This window comes from Papio anubis, chromosome 6 (genome assembly GCF_008728515.1).
Source record: "Papio anubis isolate 15944 chromosome 6, Panubis1.0, whole genome shotgun sequence".
NCBI lineage: Eukaryota > Metazoa > Chordata > Mammalia > Primates > Cercopithecidae > Papio > Papio anubis.
The window spans coordinates 45,605,720-45,623,154 of NC_044981.1; the positions used below are offsets into that span (position 1 = coordinate 45,605,720).

General features: G+C 44.1%; 1 protein-coding gene across 1 annotated transcript in view; it reads right to left on the minus strand.

Annotated features, from left to right (window-relative positions):
• Positions 1 to 16,633, minus strand: part of TNFRSF21 (TNF receptor superfamily member 21) — a 74,439-nt gene extending 57,806 nt beyond the window's left edge. Inside the window, exon 1 of the mRNA XM_003897699.3 lies at positions 16,044 to 16,633. Coding sequence (XP_003897748.2) covers positions 16,044 to 16,139 — 96 coding nt within the window. The 5' untranslated portion in view covers positions 16,140 to 16,633. The remainder of the gene's footprint in view (positions 1 to 16,043) is intronic.
• Positions 16,634 to 17,435: the final 802 nt, after the last annotated feature.

Consider the following 17,435-nt stretch of genomic DNA (forward strand, 5'->3'; position numbering starts at 1 on the left):
CAAATCTCATCCTTTCATCCCCTGCTTAAAACTCTCAATCACTTCCCACATGACTCAGGATGAAAGGCAAAGTCTTTAACAAAGATAGGGCTTTCTCTGGAATGCCATCCCTGACCACCTCTCCACTAATAAAAACAAGTTTCACAAGATCCCCTCATTCCCATTTTTTCCCCCAGTATGGCTACCACAATTTTGTACTTACCCATTTTTCTGTTTAGCATGTATTCCCCTATGGATCACAAGCTCCATGTGGACAAGGATCAGGTCTATTTCATTTACTGGTGCTATCCATGCCCTCAAGGACCCGACTCATGGTAACGTCTGACAAGTGTTAGTTGAATAAATGAATGAATGGACTTACAGACCATACATAATTAGAACCAGCATATTAGAAGTGGTGGTAGAGGAAGTTGCTAAAGATGAGTGCAGGTTTTTTTTTTTTTTTTTTTTTTTTTTTTTTTGTGACAGAGTCTTGCTCTGTCGCCAGGCTGTCTGCAACCTCCGCCTCCTGGGTTCAAGCTATTCCCCTGCCTCAGACCCCCGAGTAGCTGGGACTATAGGCGCCTGCCACCACGCCCAGCTAACTTTTTTGTATTTTAGTAGAGACGGGGTTTCCCCATGTTGGCTAGGATGGTCTCCATCTCCTGACCTCGTGATCCGCCTGCCTCAGCCTCCCGAAGTGCTGGGATTACAGGTGTGAGCCAACATGCCCAGCTGAGCGCAGGTTTAAAAGCAAGCAGGAGAAAACCCAAAGCCTCCACAATGTAGCCACAATAACTCAAGAGATAAAGCAGTCTGGCCTTATACCCTTCAGTACAAGGGCAGATACTTCATTTCATCTCCAAAGACCCTGAGGACATCACTCTGTTTTAACAGAATGACAAATGGCTTACAAGAATTACACTCTGCAGGGTACTTAAGGTGACAAGCAAATGTATCAAAGAGTTAGAACATTCCCTCCTCGTTTCTTTCTTTTTTTTTTTTTTTGAGGGGGGCCAGGGGGTCTCACTATGTTGCTCAGGCTGATCTCAAACTCCTGGCCTCAAGCATTCCTGCCACCTCAGTCCCCGAAAGTGCTGGGATTACAGGCATGAGCCACTGGACCCAGCCTCCCCTCTTACTTCTTCAAAAAAGATGATACTAACTTGGTGATTAGAATTATAAGCAGCATAATAAGATTATCCTCTGGAAGTTATCTATGCTCTGTCCTAGTTTAAACTTTAGTTATTTGGAAAATTTCATTTATCCAAGACATTTATTTCACCAACAATGGATACATGAGGTAAATATCAGTGTGCCATTCCAAACTATACAGGATTTATGAGCACTATAAAATGCCTACTGAATGACTGATTAAAAGGTAAACCCAGAACAACACAAATTTCAAAAAAGGGAGGAGGTAGCTCTAAATAACCAACTCTAAAGACTCCCTGGGTCTCAGCATACACCCTGGTGAGCCACATCACACCTCTCCTGTTGTCACTTCTATTCTAGGACACAGAGATGGGCCTGACTAAGGACAGGAAGCACCCAGATCTGCAAAGACATGTCAGAATGTTGATGCCTATTTATTTAACAATTCTTACTCCATGACCTCATCCTTCAAACAAACAAAAGATTCCTCACAGCTGATGGTTACAATATATTTTTGTCATTCTTGTTCCCTATCAAACTCTAATAATTTTTAGTGGAAAATGAGCAAAGTCAAGGCAGCGATACACTTTTTTTCTATTCATAAAGGGCAGGCAGAGAGACTGCCTATGAGTTTGTTGTAGAATTTTTTTAATGCTGCATAAAACTAATATTTGGAGAGGAAACCTGTTACTGTAGAGATGATAATGCAACCAAGTTATTCCTGAGATGGTGAATCTAAAACATGATAACAGATGATCAAAAGGCAAAAAGCCAGGCAGAGCTAGACCTTTCAGAATTTCTGATCATTTTATTTTGAGCATCACATTAAATGTGTCATATCAAGACACTGGCTGCTTAGAATTCTGTAGATTTGAAGTGGGGGAAAAGGAACGCTCAAAGAGGAAGGCTTCAAGGACAGAGCTTCCACAAATCACAGACAGAACTGTTCCCAGTTATGTTACATACATTTGGTCAACTCTTGCATTTGCTACTATCTTCTCTGATTTAAAAAAAAAGTCTTCTGTTGCTAAGACAAAAGCAGGGACCGTTTTTAAAACTGGCAAATATAGAGGATGCCAAGGCTAGAATGTGCTGACTGCAGGACTGGAAGGAGGCAAGCTCAGGGGACACTGGAAAAAGGAAAAGCCATGCGAGACTTAACCCAGGTGCTGTTTTCCCTGGAACCTGCAATGCAGGAGAGTGTACACTCGGCAGCACTCAGTCCTGGGGCCACAGAACCTCATCTCCTTCCGTGTCCTTAGAAATAACTATTTCTAAGACTTCTGCATACATGAAGAAGCCAAGAGTAGGCTACCCATTTATTTAGTCACTAAGTAGTAAATGAATTGGCATTCCATGCAAGACAGGGGGAAAGATGCAGAAGGAATGTTACTCTGTGCTCACTAAGGATTTAAAGAAAAGCCTATAAACCAAGGCAAAACCAATGACTCCAGCCAGTGCAGCAACTCCAGTATAAAAGCACACATAAACAAAACCTATTAATATTTTAGCCTATAGCGTGCTGAGCAGCCCAGATCTACCAGGTACTAGCTAGGTGTGATAGTGTGATCTAATAAATATATATTTGGTCTCTGTCCCTGGTTTCTGGTGCACAACTCCTAAAACCTTAAAATCTCCAGTCATAATAGTGTCTTTTGTATGCTAATGAGATGATTGGTGGCTGGGGGCTGCTAAGTAGCTTCAGGATAGGGGCTGGTCATAAGAAAGACCAAGGTATGATTGAAGGGTTGGGACTTTCAACCCCACCTCCAACCTCAGGGAAGGGGAGAAGGACTGAAGGTTGAGCTGATCACCAAAGGCTAGTGATATAATCAATCATGTCTAAGTAATGAAGTCTCCGTAAAAGCCCAAAAGGACTGGGGTTTGGAGAGCTTCTGGACAGCTGAACACCTGGAGATTCCCGGAGGATGGTGCACCCAGAGAGGGCATGGAAGCTCCATGCCCCTTCCCACACACCTTGCCCTATGCATTTCCTCCATCTGGCTGTTCATTTGTATCCTTTATTATATCCTTTATTAAGAAACTGGAGTTGGGCATGGAAGTACACGCCTGTGGTCCCAGCTACTCAGGAGGCTGAGTAAGTAGAGTGTTTCCCTGAGTTCTGTGAGCCGCTCTAGCAAATGAATCAAACCTGAGGAAGGGTTTGTGGGAACCTTGATTTACAGCTGGTCAGGCCAAAGCACAGGCAAAATAATCTGCGGCTGGTGCTTGACATCAGATGTTGGGGGCAGTCCCCCGGGACTGTGTCTTTAAACTGTGGGATCCGACCCTACCTCCAGGTAGACAGGTCAGAACTCAATTGAATTAGAGGGCACTCAGTTGGTGTCTGCTGGAGAATTTGGTGTCAAAGGTGTTGTATTGAGCCTTGTGTGCGAGTAGAAAAACACGTTGGATTTTTTTTATCCTTAATTCTGGGTGGCCTTGGCAAATGACTCACTTCTGTGTCTCTGCTTCCTCATTAGTATAAAGGAGTTAATTAGCAATACCTACTCTTCAAAGACTGTCTTGAGAATTAATTGTTAATACAGATAAAGCAGGCAAAACGTGTCTGACACATAGTAAGCATTCCATAAATGTTATTTTAATTATCCATCCCGCCAACTTAACGATGTACTATATTTTAACAATCTTTTAGTTTTTTACTTTTATTTTTCAAATTTTCTAACCAGTGATGGAAAATCCTTTCTCTTTTTACTTTTCTTTTTCTTTTCTTTTTTTTTGAGTTTTTTGAGATGGAGTCTCGCTCTGTCACCCAGGCTGGATTGCAATGGCACGATCTGGGCTCACTGCAACGTCTCCCTCCTGGGTTCACGCAATTCTCCTGCCTCAGCCTCCCCAGTAGCTGGGATTACAGGCGTGTGCCACCATGCCCAGCTAATGTTTGCATTTTTAGTAGAGGTGGAACTTCACCATATTGACCAGGCTGGTCTTGAACTCCTGACCTCAAGTGATCCTCCTGCCTCGGTCTCCCAAAGTGCTGGATCACAGATGTAAGCCACTGCACCTGGCCAAGATAATCTTTTAAAACACCCCAATTAAAATGCGGGTATTCAATTCCTGAGAAGTGTATCAAAGACTTCAGATTTTTAAAAGCTATAATCCTGAAACAAACCATCCCGGACTAAGAGCAAATAACGAAACAAAAAATACAGACTGCACAGCAAAGAGTTAAAAGAGAAACATGGGTCCACTAGCATTTTCAAAACATTTACAATAAAAACTTGGTATACAGCAAATGAGAAAACACAAGAGAGCAGAAAGGATTTACTGTTAATAAGTACTTTAGGCCGGGCGCGGTGGCTCAAGCCTGTAATCCCAGCACTTTGGGAGGCCGAGACGGGCGGATCACGAGGTCAGGACATCGAGACCATCCTGGCTAACATGGTGAAACCCCGTCTCTATTAAGAAATACAAAAAACTAGCCGGGCGAGGTGGCGGGCGTCTGTAGTCCCAGCTACTCGGGAGGCTGAGGCCGGAGAATGGCGTGAACCCGGGAGGCGGAGCTTGCAGTGAGCTGAGATCCGGCCACTGCACTCCAGCCTGGGCGACAGAGCGAGACTCCGTCTCAAAAAAAAAAAAAAAGAAAAAAAAATAAGTACTTTAGATAAGTGGAGCAGAGTTTAAGTAAGCATGTCCCACAGTGAGTTTCCCTGACCTAGTCCCATGAGATATTAATGATTCTACAGTCTTTAAAAAGAGTGAGCATGGGAGGGCAAGGGGAGAGGATCGCTTTAACCCAGGAGCTTGAGACCAGTCTGGCAACACAGGGAGACCCCATCACTACAAAAAATTAAAAAAAAAAAAAAAAAAAAAAAAAAAGCCAGGTATGGTGGTGTTCCAGCTACTCAGGAAGCTGAGTGAGGTAGGAGGATCACTTGAGCCCAGGAGGTTGAGGCTACAGTGAGCTGTGATCACACCACTGAACTCCAGCCTGGGTGACAGAGCAAGACCCTGTCCCAAATTAAAATAAATAAATAAACATTTTAAAAGAGTGAGTAAGCTCCAGTACCTGCCTGTTTCTGCTCACAAGCTAAGATGGGTTTTTACATTTTAAATAGTTTCTTTAAAAAATCAAACAAATAATCATATTTTGTGACATATAACAATGATATGACAATCAAATTGTAGTGTCCACAAATAAAGCTATATTGGAACACAGCCACACCCAATCTCTTAGGTATTGCCTAGGGCTGCTCTCAGCATTCAAACACAGAATTAAGCAGTTAGAGCAGAAATCACATGGCCCATAAAGCTGCACATATATACTATCTGGTCCTTCACAGACAAAGTTTACCAGCCCCTGGCCTAAAACTTTAGAAAGTGCTCCTGATTAGAGCCTTCTCTCAGAAAGGCACAATTAATATTAACCTACTGACGGCTCCAGCAGGCCCTGCAGGAGAGCTGCCAGAAATGGTGACTTAGTTGAACCTAGCACTCCCTAAACATATTTGACCACAAAACCCTTTCCTCATACAATGAGTATTACTGTCTTGCAGAACATACTAATGTAGTTCTTACCACAAATATGACACTAAAGTCCGAAAAGTCAACAAACCCAACGTTTAAAACATCACATAGAAAATTCAAAGTTATCAGAATAGTTCATTGCACCTGCAAAGAGATCAATTTCTGTTAAAATGAACAGCACCAACAAAATGAAAATATTCTCAGACACAAAATATTTTCAGACACAAACAAAGAAAAAGGTTTAAAAATATAAATCTCAGCTGGGTGCGGTGGCTCACACCTGTAATCCCAGCACTTTGGGAGGCTGAGGCAGGAGGATCACTTGAGGTCAGGAGTTTGAGACCAGCCAACATGGTCAATATGGTGAAACCCCGCCTCTACCAAAAATACAAAAATTAGTCAGGCAGGGCGGTGCATGCTGTAATCTCAGCTACTCAGGAGGCTGAGGCAGGAAAATCGCTTGAACCCGGGAGGAAGAGGTTGCAGTGAGCCGAGATCGTGCCACCTGCACTCCAGCCTGGGGGACAGAATAAGACTCTGTCTCAAAAGTAAAAACATAAATCTCAACTTTTATGTTATTAAATATAATAATATTAAAAGTAGAATGTAAAAATATGGCATACACTGCTAATAAAAGCTTATAAAACTAAAAATGTATATAAAGAATTCATGCAAATGTGGCTAACATAACTCCTACTCAATAGTTACGACAGAGGGCTACATGAGTACATAATTACAAAGGTGATCATCCTATGGATAAATGTCTGATATCCCTAGGAGCTATTGAAATTCAAATTTGCACAACCAAGGACCCTCACATATCTATAATTAAAGCAGCATAAATAAATTATAGTCATAAACTCCAATACTGGCAGTCTTGTGGGCTAGAAAGCACATTTATAGGTGGCTGGTGGCATTCTAAATTAATTCAGTTCTTCTGGACTACAGTCTGGCAATGTGCAGCAAAAGCCATAAAACTGTTCATTCATTTCCTTTGACCCAGCAATTCCACTTTGAGGAACACACTTTGGGGAAAAACCAAAAAGGAAAAAGAGCCATTGGTTTATACAGAGACAACTTCATTAGTGCTGCTTGCAGTGGAAGACCAAAGAGACAGCAAGCCAAGCATCCAACAACCGTAGAATGGCTCAACACAGTGCCAACTGGAGGGGATAGAGCTATTAAAAAGTGGCAGCCATAAAGGCTTGAAATGAGTGAATCACAGGCACCTCAAACTTATTCAATATGCATCCAAACTTAAGGCCTCTCAGTTTCACCCACTGCTCCCCAAGCCTTCCCTTTCAAAGTAATCAGACCACCATAGACTGCTCAATGTGGGAACCTAGGAATCAGCCTTGATCACTACTTTGTTTCAATATCACTTGCTCCTTCCTATCTCACCATCAGCAAATCTCTCCAAAATTTCTATCTAGTAATCCCCATCTTCATTGTCACTGCCCCAGCACCATCATCTCTGCCCTGAATTACTATAAAAGGTGCTAACTGGCCTCCAGCTTCTATGCTCCCCTTCTCTAATTCATTCTCCACAGAGTTGCCAGTGAGTTTTTTTTTTTTAATTGCATTCAAGTCATATTATTACCCTGCTTCCCACTGCACTGAGTGATGTCCTGATTCCTTAAACGATCTTGTATGATTTTGCCTCTGCCTGCCTTTTCAAGCTCGATCCATTGTCCCCATTCACTGAGCACCAACCACCGTAAATCTTCTTTCTATTCTCTGAACATGTAGACTCTTTCCTCCCTCTGGGCCATCCCACATACCGTCCTTCCTCCTGGCATATTCTTCCTTCTGTTCTTTAAATGGCTGGTTCTTATTAAGCATCACCGCTTTTATGGCATCCAAGAAGAAAGCCCATGAAGAGCCTTTCACTATCATATACCCAAAGTCTAGCAATGCCTGACATTTAATAGATGCCCCATAAATTTTATTAAATGTATTAAATATAAATATATCTAAGATAACAGAAAATATCTACACTAAGAAAAGTAGAACACAAGCAGGTACATACACATTAGTTTTAACTATACATAAATACTGTAAACAAAGGGAATTGAATTGAAATGACACATAAAGAGAATTCTACACCCAGTAGGTTCTTCTAGTCTGCCAACTTACATAAGTTTAAATTGTTCTTACTTAATAAGTCAACTATTCTTCAGTTGTAGTTCAAAGGACTGAGATGTAACTCTAGCTCCAACTAACCTCTAACTTGTCTAGAATGAATGAACAGTTAGTTTAAATCAAAATCCTTCTGAAATTCATTAATCATTTATTGCTTAACTGCTATGTGTCAGGACATTGAGCCAGAAACACAAAGATGAAGAGCATATTGTCTTCGAGAAGCTGAAAAACAATATTAGCCCTGAGCTTTTCAAATGAGGAAACACACACAAACCTTGTCTATTTTGTTATTTTTCCTTGACCAGGTCAGCAAGGTTTAAACCTAAGAGGAGAGTGGAGTCATGGACTTCTACACATAAAGGAACAGCAAAGATTGAATCATGATATAGTTAGGATGTACGTCCTCTCCAAATCTCATGTTGACATGTGATCCCCAATGTTGGAGGGAGTCTTACGGCAGATGTTTGGGTCATGAGGTGGATCTGTCCTGAATGGCTTAGCATTGTCCCATTGGTGATAACTGAGTTCTCTTAATTCCTACCAGACCTGGTTGTTTAAAGAGCCTGTACTTCCTTCCCTCTCTCCTGCTCCCTCTCTCACCATGTGACACACCAGCCGCCCTTCCCTTCTGCCATGACTAAAAGCTTCCTGAGGTCTTACCAGAAGCCAACCAGATGCTAACTCCATGCTTCTTGTACAGCCTGCAGAACCACGAGTGAAATAAACCTCTTTTCTTTATAAATGACCCAGTCTTGTGTATTCCTTTATAGCATCACAAAACGGATTAACAAAAATATCCAGCTAAATTATTCTGGGGACCTGTTACCATTTGCCTTGGAATCCCTTTCTTCCTTCCCAACACTCCTACCTCTCCTCATCCTGGGTAAGCTGACCTGGCCGTATACAGGATGAAATCAAATAATGGTCTTGTCCCAAAGGTTATTTGGGAGACCAGAATTCCAACCTGTTTTCCAGGACAAATGATTAAATGATTTCCCCCCACCCTTTGCCTTTTCCTAGTTTACACAGTCTCTACAACCTACAAAGCGATGTTTAAAAGCTTACTTAAGCGAGTGCTACCAGTCAGTATGATAAGCCACACACAAACACATGACCTCTGACACCCCTCAAACCATGGAGTTAAACTGGTTTCCAAGAGACCTGAAATGAAAAGTGAAAAAAGGAAATACTAATAACAGATGGTACAAGCCCGTGCACTTATCCTATACAAATAACTAGGCTGGCAGCAAAGAACACCCTAAAAGGTCCTCAAGTTCTCAGGATAAGTGAGATAAAACTACATTGCTAAGCAGAACCCATGTCACACTGTTACTCACTAAACAAATATTTTTCAAAATGACCCAAGTAGCAGGAAAGCAAAGCATTCATTCCCTATTTATAACATTTCAATTTACAGGAGTGTCTTTCCATCTTAGCCATGGCACCATTGCCCGTCAGAGTCACACCATAGGAAAATGCTGGAAAAAGCTTACCAATGACTGCATACCCTCCCCTTTCAATCGTTGCTCTCACTTTATGACCAGCAGTTTTAGTTAAACTTCCAAGTACCATCACGGAGCAGAATTGCTCATTGAATTTCTGGAAAGAGAATGTTCAACTCTAGGGTAAAGTCATTCTCTTTACAGAAAACAAAATTCTGGTAAATTAAGGTGACCTCTCTCTCCTACCAACAACTTTCAGAAAAAGCAGTGTGCACAAAGCCACATTGACCTAGATTTAAATCCTGTCTCCAGCAGTTGCCAACTGCAGGACCATAAGATTTTTCAAACTCCATTCGCTTATCTATAAAATGGGGTTAATGCTACTACCTCATAGACTTGTCAGATGTATTGAGATCATTTGTAGAAAGTATTCAACACAATGTCAAAGATAAGTACTCAATAAATAAGTGATAGCAATATCAATGATTAATATTAACACCCACTTGCTTATTCCTCCCTCTCTGGGCTCTCAGAGCTGAAGCCCTATTGAATCCACAGCTGCTCTCATTTGATTCCAGAACTCATGGACTCACTCCTCTCCTCTCTCCTAAATCCATTAAGCTCATGCTCCTTTTCCCAAAACAGATAGATTTGCAAGGGAGCCAAGCAACAGAGCCACACAGCAGTACTGAGAGCAGCAGAACAAATAGAAAGTATACAAAGATTAGATAATGAGCCTTGCTATGACTTAGCTTACTAAGTGCCCCCCCTTACTTTTCTTGTTTTTATTTTTGTTTAGCACAAAGTCTTAGGTATAATTTTTAAATATGAAGCCACAGGGCAACGTCCTGATCCCCACCCACACCCTGCTCAGCCCCACACCTGCCTGAGATCTCTCTGAGCGCAACTTTCCCACCACCACACACATCTGTCATCTCGAAGCCAGGATAAATCTTCTCGTGGCTTTTAACACCTCTCAAGAACACTGAGATTGCTCTTGCCCACTGATCTCACTGAGATCACTATTGCTCACTATTGCTTTGAGTCAGCAGCCTAAATATCAGTGAACCCCACCTCTGGATAGTCCTCAGTCCTGCCTGTACTCACTGATATCTGCCAGGTTCCTCCCAGGTTATAACCTCTGCCCAAGCTCCTCCCCTCTTGGATTCAGGCTAGAAATGAAGGTGGTAAGAAAGCCAGGTGGCAGCGTGCAAGCCAATTTAGGATTCCTATTTTATTTTTTGGTATTTGACAAACACAAACACTGGGGCAAGGCCAGTATTTATTCATGATCTCGCCCCTATCCTAAATAATCAAAGCTCAGCAGCTGTTGCTGCTACAGCCACAAAACCCAGCCTTCTGCTAATGCTAAATGAAGATCCAACTTTGGGGACCAAATTGATTCCTATTATGGCTCCTATTGTCATTCTGTCAAACAGACATATCTTTGTCTAATGGTCCACACTGAGTCAGCTCCAAGTGATCACTGGACACAAGCCCAAAGCTCGGAGATAACCTGGGCTCTTCCTGTCACAGAAGAGAAGCACCTGAGTTTGCCAAGAAGTTGCTGATGACCTGGTATCACCGGAATTTGCCAGGCCTGCTTGGGGAAAGAAAGCCAACAGAATATTATTGCTTACTGGAAAATAAGCATGAGGAAAAGTCACTCAATTCATACCAGCCCCTGAATAGTAATGGTCTGATAATGCACCTGACCATTTTGTGTCACCAAAAACCAAACCAAAAAAAAAAAAAGATGTTTATTTAAGGCAATTAGAGTTTACATGCTTTATGAAGGACCAGCGGAGCACAAAATTAATTTGTAAACTGTCTATGCAGCCTCCAAAGAGGCTTCACCTCTCATCTTCGTGGATATAGTTGCCTGCAAAGTTAAAGTGTGATGTCTCCACATTCTGGTCTATAATGCAGAAAGGACAAAGACCATCTGCCAGAGCCAGCCCAGAAGCTCACACCTATTTGTTCCGACCCAATGAGAGCATACCTGGAGAAAAGGACTGTCTGCAAACTGCCCCAGAAAATAGAGCATTAACTGTGCATACCATATCCTGCTTGATAGACTTTGTCAACATTTAGCCACACTAAAACATGTCAAGCAGGCATTAGGTGGATATATGCCTTTTCAAGTCTCCCTTTTTTTCCTTCCCACCTTAAGGTAGTCCTTAAATCCCATTTACAAGGAACTTTTTTTATTGCTGATTTGATTTACTTGTGTAGTTTATTTACACTAGAGGTTTGCTTGTTTTGGACTAGACTTGAAGAAGATTCAAACACATGTCTTCGGAAACAGTTCAGATGAGAGAGCTCAACTCCGTTATACACATTTTGAATGTGATGATAACTCATGGGGTCGGTCAGGACTCCTGCATTCCAGGACAGGTTTTGCACTCCCCATTCCTCTGATAAGAAGTTGCTTTCTCTACCGAGGCTAATGTATGTCATTCTCAGATTTGAAAGTGTTGTTTGTTTTTTTTTTTCTCTGATTCTCAGACCAACAGCCAAAGTTACTTCAGGTATTTTAAAGATTTTAACATCAATCATATTTTGTGTATTACGGTAAGTATAGTACCTTCATCCACTGATTCCATATGAGCGAGTAAAACCCAACCAGCACTGGTGATGGCCATGTTCATTTTATATACCATATATATTGTACCTTCATGGCAAGATCCAAACCCCAGTTCATCCCTGGGTTCCCACTGCCCAGGATAGTGCCTCGCTTAGAAAGGGTGCTCCATGCAGGTTCATTTGTAAACATGAAAAATGAGTCACTTTCCCAATAGAGTATTTTTTTTTCTCTGAACCAAAAAATATAGGGTGTTAAATCAGTATTTTTTATGCTCCCTTCCAGCTTTCTCATTCTAGGATTGTAGAGCTAAGATATATAGGAGGGAGAACATCTTTTGGATATAATATCAGCTCTAATTTAAAGTTCTGCTTGAATTTGCCACCAAGTCTTGACGTGATTCAGAACTTCAGCCCCCACCAGACCACTCCACGCCTGCCCAAACAGCCAAAGTGAATTGCCAATGTGCCAGGTAATGTACTTTGATAAATGAAGATCAGGAAGTAGCACTAAGCTACATGTCTAGTTTCAGTAACAGAAAAACACTATTACTTGGCACTTTCTAGGCAAACACACAGCTGGACAGGCTATAACAGCAAATAGCCCTCTATCTGGAATTCATAATGCTTGCAAAAGAGTGTTTTCTAAAGCTTCACACCTGATACCCTTACCAGTTATGGCTCCCTTCTCTTCTGACTGCCTCACTGCGAACATCCTATCTATGCAGTTAAAGCAAGCTCCCTGAGGGCAAGAGGCGTCTCTCACTATGTATTGTCATGCTGGGCAAGTCATTCTAGAGCATTCCTTATCAGTGGAACAAACCTAAAGGTCTTGTCTCTGCCTTACAGAGATATGATATAGCAAGGGTGAGTGTCTCAGGCAAGAAAGTACAATTGGTAAAGTCAAGATGGTGGAAGGTAATCTTAGATTCTGAAGACAAAGCACGTCCATGCACATTAGACTTACTGGGTGTTGAGCAACAAGAATGTTTTGTCCACCTGAGCCCCAGACTTTTGAACCCAGCTCTTGTCTTTCAGTGTATGTTTTACTTCCTATTATCATGCAGACACTCATCAGAAGTAGAAGTGCAAGCAGCAAGAATACTTCCTTCCAAAAGCATTCCTGTAATTCTCATTCACGGTCTGTAATGAACCAAACCGCCATCTTAACTGTTCCCCAACAACAACTTCTCTGTTGTTACATTTTATTACCAAGCAATTTGGACTTGTGAAACACGCAGTGTAGCACAGGGCTAAAAGAGGACATGAGCTGAAGAGCCGGGCAGTCCTGAGTTCTGGCCCCAGCAATATCACGTGCAAGCTATGTGGCCTGGGACAAACCAATGAAATTTCGGGAGCTTCCATTTTCTCAACTATAAAATAGAGATAATATCACCTGCTTCACAAAGGTGCTATGAATAAGTGAGATATCATATACAAAGCACCTGGCATGTAGCAATTGCTCTCTCTATACATATACAATTGCTATATATGTGTGTTTATATATTATGTCATATTGTGTGCATATATATTTGTATTTTTATAAGCTTATAGTAAGCTATCTTTCATGCGGTTAGCCAGTCATGACAAACAAAAAGTCGCAACACAAAAATGACGACAATAAATATTGTCACACAAAAAGGGAGATATTTGAAAGAAGAGCGTTAGGAGACATAATAAACAGAACACTTTATTTGGATTATTACTTTTTTAATCTAACTGCAATATGTGGGCATGCCACTAACTTGCCCACCTCCCCCAGTAGTGTTCTGAGTACCCTGCCACGTGTACCCAGGCTCCAGTACCTGGTGTCCATCATGTTCACATGGCCAATGATCCCAATGGGATAAATACTCCTTGGAACAGTATCATGAGATCATCATTTTACACATTAACAAAGCCTGTCCTGTGGACTTGGGCATGCAGAGTAAGAATGTGAAAGACAAAAGGCATTTCCTCCCCACCCTGGATGGGGATTATAACATAGTCTCTGCTGATTCCTGGCACACCCTCCAGTCACCCTTCAGGATGAAGGGCTCAACCTCATGCCATTCTATGAATTTAACTGAAGTCTTTTTAGCATAGCTAGCAGAAGAATAAGGAATCCTGTATTAGTTATCATCTTGAGACTGCTCCTAATCCCCGTTAGAAATTTTATTTTTTTCAAAGCAGCCAAACTTAAATTGTCAGGTCTTCAGTTGCAAATCTAGTGCACAATTTTTAGGATAGGTTGAGTTTGATGACTTATTTTTTATTTTGGTTTTTGAGACAGGGTCTCACTTTGTCACTCAGGCTGGAGTGCCATGGCATGATCGCAGCTCACTGCAGCCTCAACATCCTGGGTTCAAGCCATCCTCCCACCTCAGCCTCCTGAGAAGCTGGGCATACAGGGGTACACCACTACCACACCCACCTGATTTCTTGTAGAGATGGGGTCTCACTATGTTGCCCAGGCAAATCTCGAACTCCTGAACTCAAGCAATCCTCCCACCTTGGCCTCCCAAAATGCTGGGGTTACAGGCATGAGCCAGGGCGCCTAGCCTGATGATTCAAAAAAAGGAGCTGGACCCTTTCTCAGTTAAAGCAACCTACCATTTGATTACATCAAGATCTTTGTTTAATTACCTACCTCATGCTAAAAGGTAAAATAAATGGAGTATTGCACAATGACTTAAGATTTAATCTGGGAATGGACTCTATGAGGCATATAATAATCAGATGTGTTGGAAGCACCTGAAACATAGTAGTGGATAGCAGTGGATCTACGGCCGTGAAAAACGAACCGATGATAATTCTCACTCCACTGAACTAGGATCAGTGTTCCCATGGACCTAGATGTGTTTCTCTCCACACCAAGACTGTCAATTCAGGTTCATTGTCCCAAGAGACTCCCCCACTACTGCTTACCATCCACCACACTTGTTTCAAAGATATAAACCTTGGCCATGCCATTAATAAATGGGCAGAAAAGAGTTTCTGAAGGGAGACTGTGACTTGCTTCATTATAAATGCTAACAGTAACAAACTTTTCTTTAGTCTCTCTCTTCCTCTTAAAACACACACACAAGGAACCAGAGTGTCTGTAGGATGAATTCCCAGGCCATAGCAACTGCAATGCCCTGAGATCTAAGCAGTTCTTGGCTGGCCAGGCGTTAAGCCCTTTTGGGGAAGGAGACAGCAAGCCTGCTTTTCCCTTACACAGCCCTGCCATGAAAACAAGCTCTTGTTTTTTGTTTTTGTTTGGTTTTTACCTAAGAATCTCCATCCTTCCTGCAGGGATAAAAGATAGGCAAGGGAAGCTCAAGGGTTTGATCTCAAATTTTCTTCCATCTAACTTGCCCCTTCACCCCAATAGTTGGAAATAAAGGGAGGGAATTTGGGGGAAGTGAGGGTAAGTTTTTGGTCAAGATGATTGACCCGAGATGTGGATGCAGCTTGGGCGATGAGGAAGACTGCACCACCCTGCAGGGTCACCTGCCTAGCCACAGGTAAACGAGGGATCGGAAAGACCGCAGAAAATTCATCTTCCTTTACACACATCTCCTTCCCCCTCCCCCCATTCGAGTGCCAGCGCGCTGGCTGGCTGGAAGCCGGCGCTTTGGAGGCGCCGGAGAGTGGGTCTAAGGGTGACATTTCGGCAGGCAGAACCTGAGACCCCACCCAAGCCGAGAGGGTAAAGGGATGGAGGCGGGGGCTGCTTGCGCTCTGCTCGGGAATGCACCGCGAGGCAGCACCCGGAGGTCTCCGGTGTCCGGCGCGCACCGGTACCACTCTCTTCCACTGCGGTAGCATCCCGACATGACATTGCAGCTGCAACAAAGCGCCGGGCTCGGCCGGCCCTCGGAGCCCCACACCGCGGCCCCGGCCCCACACCACGCAGAGGGGCAGTGGCCAATGGGTGGAGGGCTGTGGCTGCGGGCGTGGGGAGCTCGAGGTAGGCCGAGTAGGGGGAAAAGCCCTCAAATGCGCAGAAGCCTGGCGGCCACCTCTAGCGCCTCCTCCAGCAAAGCCAGACTGCAAGGAAAACAATTCGTCTTCATTCCCCAGCCCCGGCTGAGCCCTGTGATTCCCCTAAATAACCTAGTCGAGGCCCTCCGGTGTGTTGCCTTCCCTTGCAAACCCCTCAGTGCCCGTAACCCAGTCGGCCGGGCCCCGCGCCTCCCGAAGCCCCGGCTCGGAGATCCGCCCGGCTCCCGGAGAGCGGTTCCTTCTGCTCCGGCGCCGCCGCCACCCCTGGTCCCCGCAAGCGCTCACCAGCAGAAGGGAGCCCGCGATCATCGTGGCTCTAGCTTGGCGGGCGATGCGGCTGCAGGAGGCGAGGGCGGTGCTGCTGCTCGCAGAGGTCCCCATGGCTGAGCCGGGGACTCGCAGGGGCGCCCGGGGCGCGCGGCCCCACGGCAGCTGGAATCGGCGGCTGCTTCTGCCCAGCGCCGCATCCACCGCCGCCTCCCGGGCCGGGAGCCCATCTACCTCCAGCACCCCATGTGCACTGCTGCAGCCGGGCAGAGGAGGGAGGCGGCAAGGGAGGCTCTAGGGGCGCTCAGCACCTGCCCAGCGGCGCGGCCGCCCAGGCGGGGAGAAGCCGCCGCGACTGCAGCCCGCGCCTCCGGGTGCTCTCCTCCGACAGCGGCTGCGGAGAACCAGGGAGGAGGGCTGGGCGCGAGAGATCAAAGAAACAACTTCCCATAGCGAAGCTTCCAGCCACTGCCAACCACCCTCCTCCGCTGCCCAGACTGGCCGGCGAGGACTGAGTCGGTGGCCACCGGGCGCAGGGACACACGTGGTGGCGCCGAAGGGGCGGGGGAGCGGCCCTTTGTGATGTCACCCGGGAGGAGGCCGGGCTCTTTGTGCGGTTGGAAAGAGGAAGGCGTTCCAGGTACAGCGGGGAGGGAGAGGGTGCCCCTTGGCGTTCGCTGAGAGAATTGCACTCTCCTGTTGGCCCAGGGAAAGCGCTGAGAAAGCATTACACCCCTAGTCTAACTTTACTTCTTTTTTCCAAGATAATTCCAACTAAATTATTTCAGCTGCAGACGCCTTTCCATTGTTTCGGACACGATGACTAAATCAGACGGCGGTGGTGAATAGACCACAGAGCACTTAGATCAACTGCGTGACAAAAAAGGAGACCTATGCGTTGCTTCCCCAACTTTGCTGCGCTGTGGAATCACCTGGAGAGTTTAAAACATATATATTTATTCCTGGGCCCCACCTCTAGAGACTCTGATTTAATTGGAACAGGACATGACCTGGTCTGGGCATTGAAATTTGTTGCTGTTGTTGGTTTGTTTTTTAAGTTTTCAAGGTGATTTTAATATGGGGCAAAGTTTGAGAACCTCTGGGCTTATGAATGCAATTAAGGAAATCCAAACTAACAGGATTTAAAACCCAGAGTCAGTGATTTTGGGTCCATGGATGGTCTTGGAGAGACTCCTTGAAATGTGTCAAAGATGCATTTTCCTAATTTAAAAATCAAGAATTTAGAATCGGATTATCACTGAGATTTTTTTAAATCAAACTTTCCCCAAAAAATAATGCTAAGAATTTTTGAGTTGATTTCCAAAGGCCTTGTCAGGATGTGGATGGTAGAAGAGGTAGCACTCTGCTTCAGAAGGAGAAATGGAATATTCTCGTGGATGCTGGCATCTC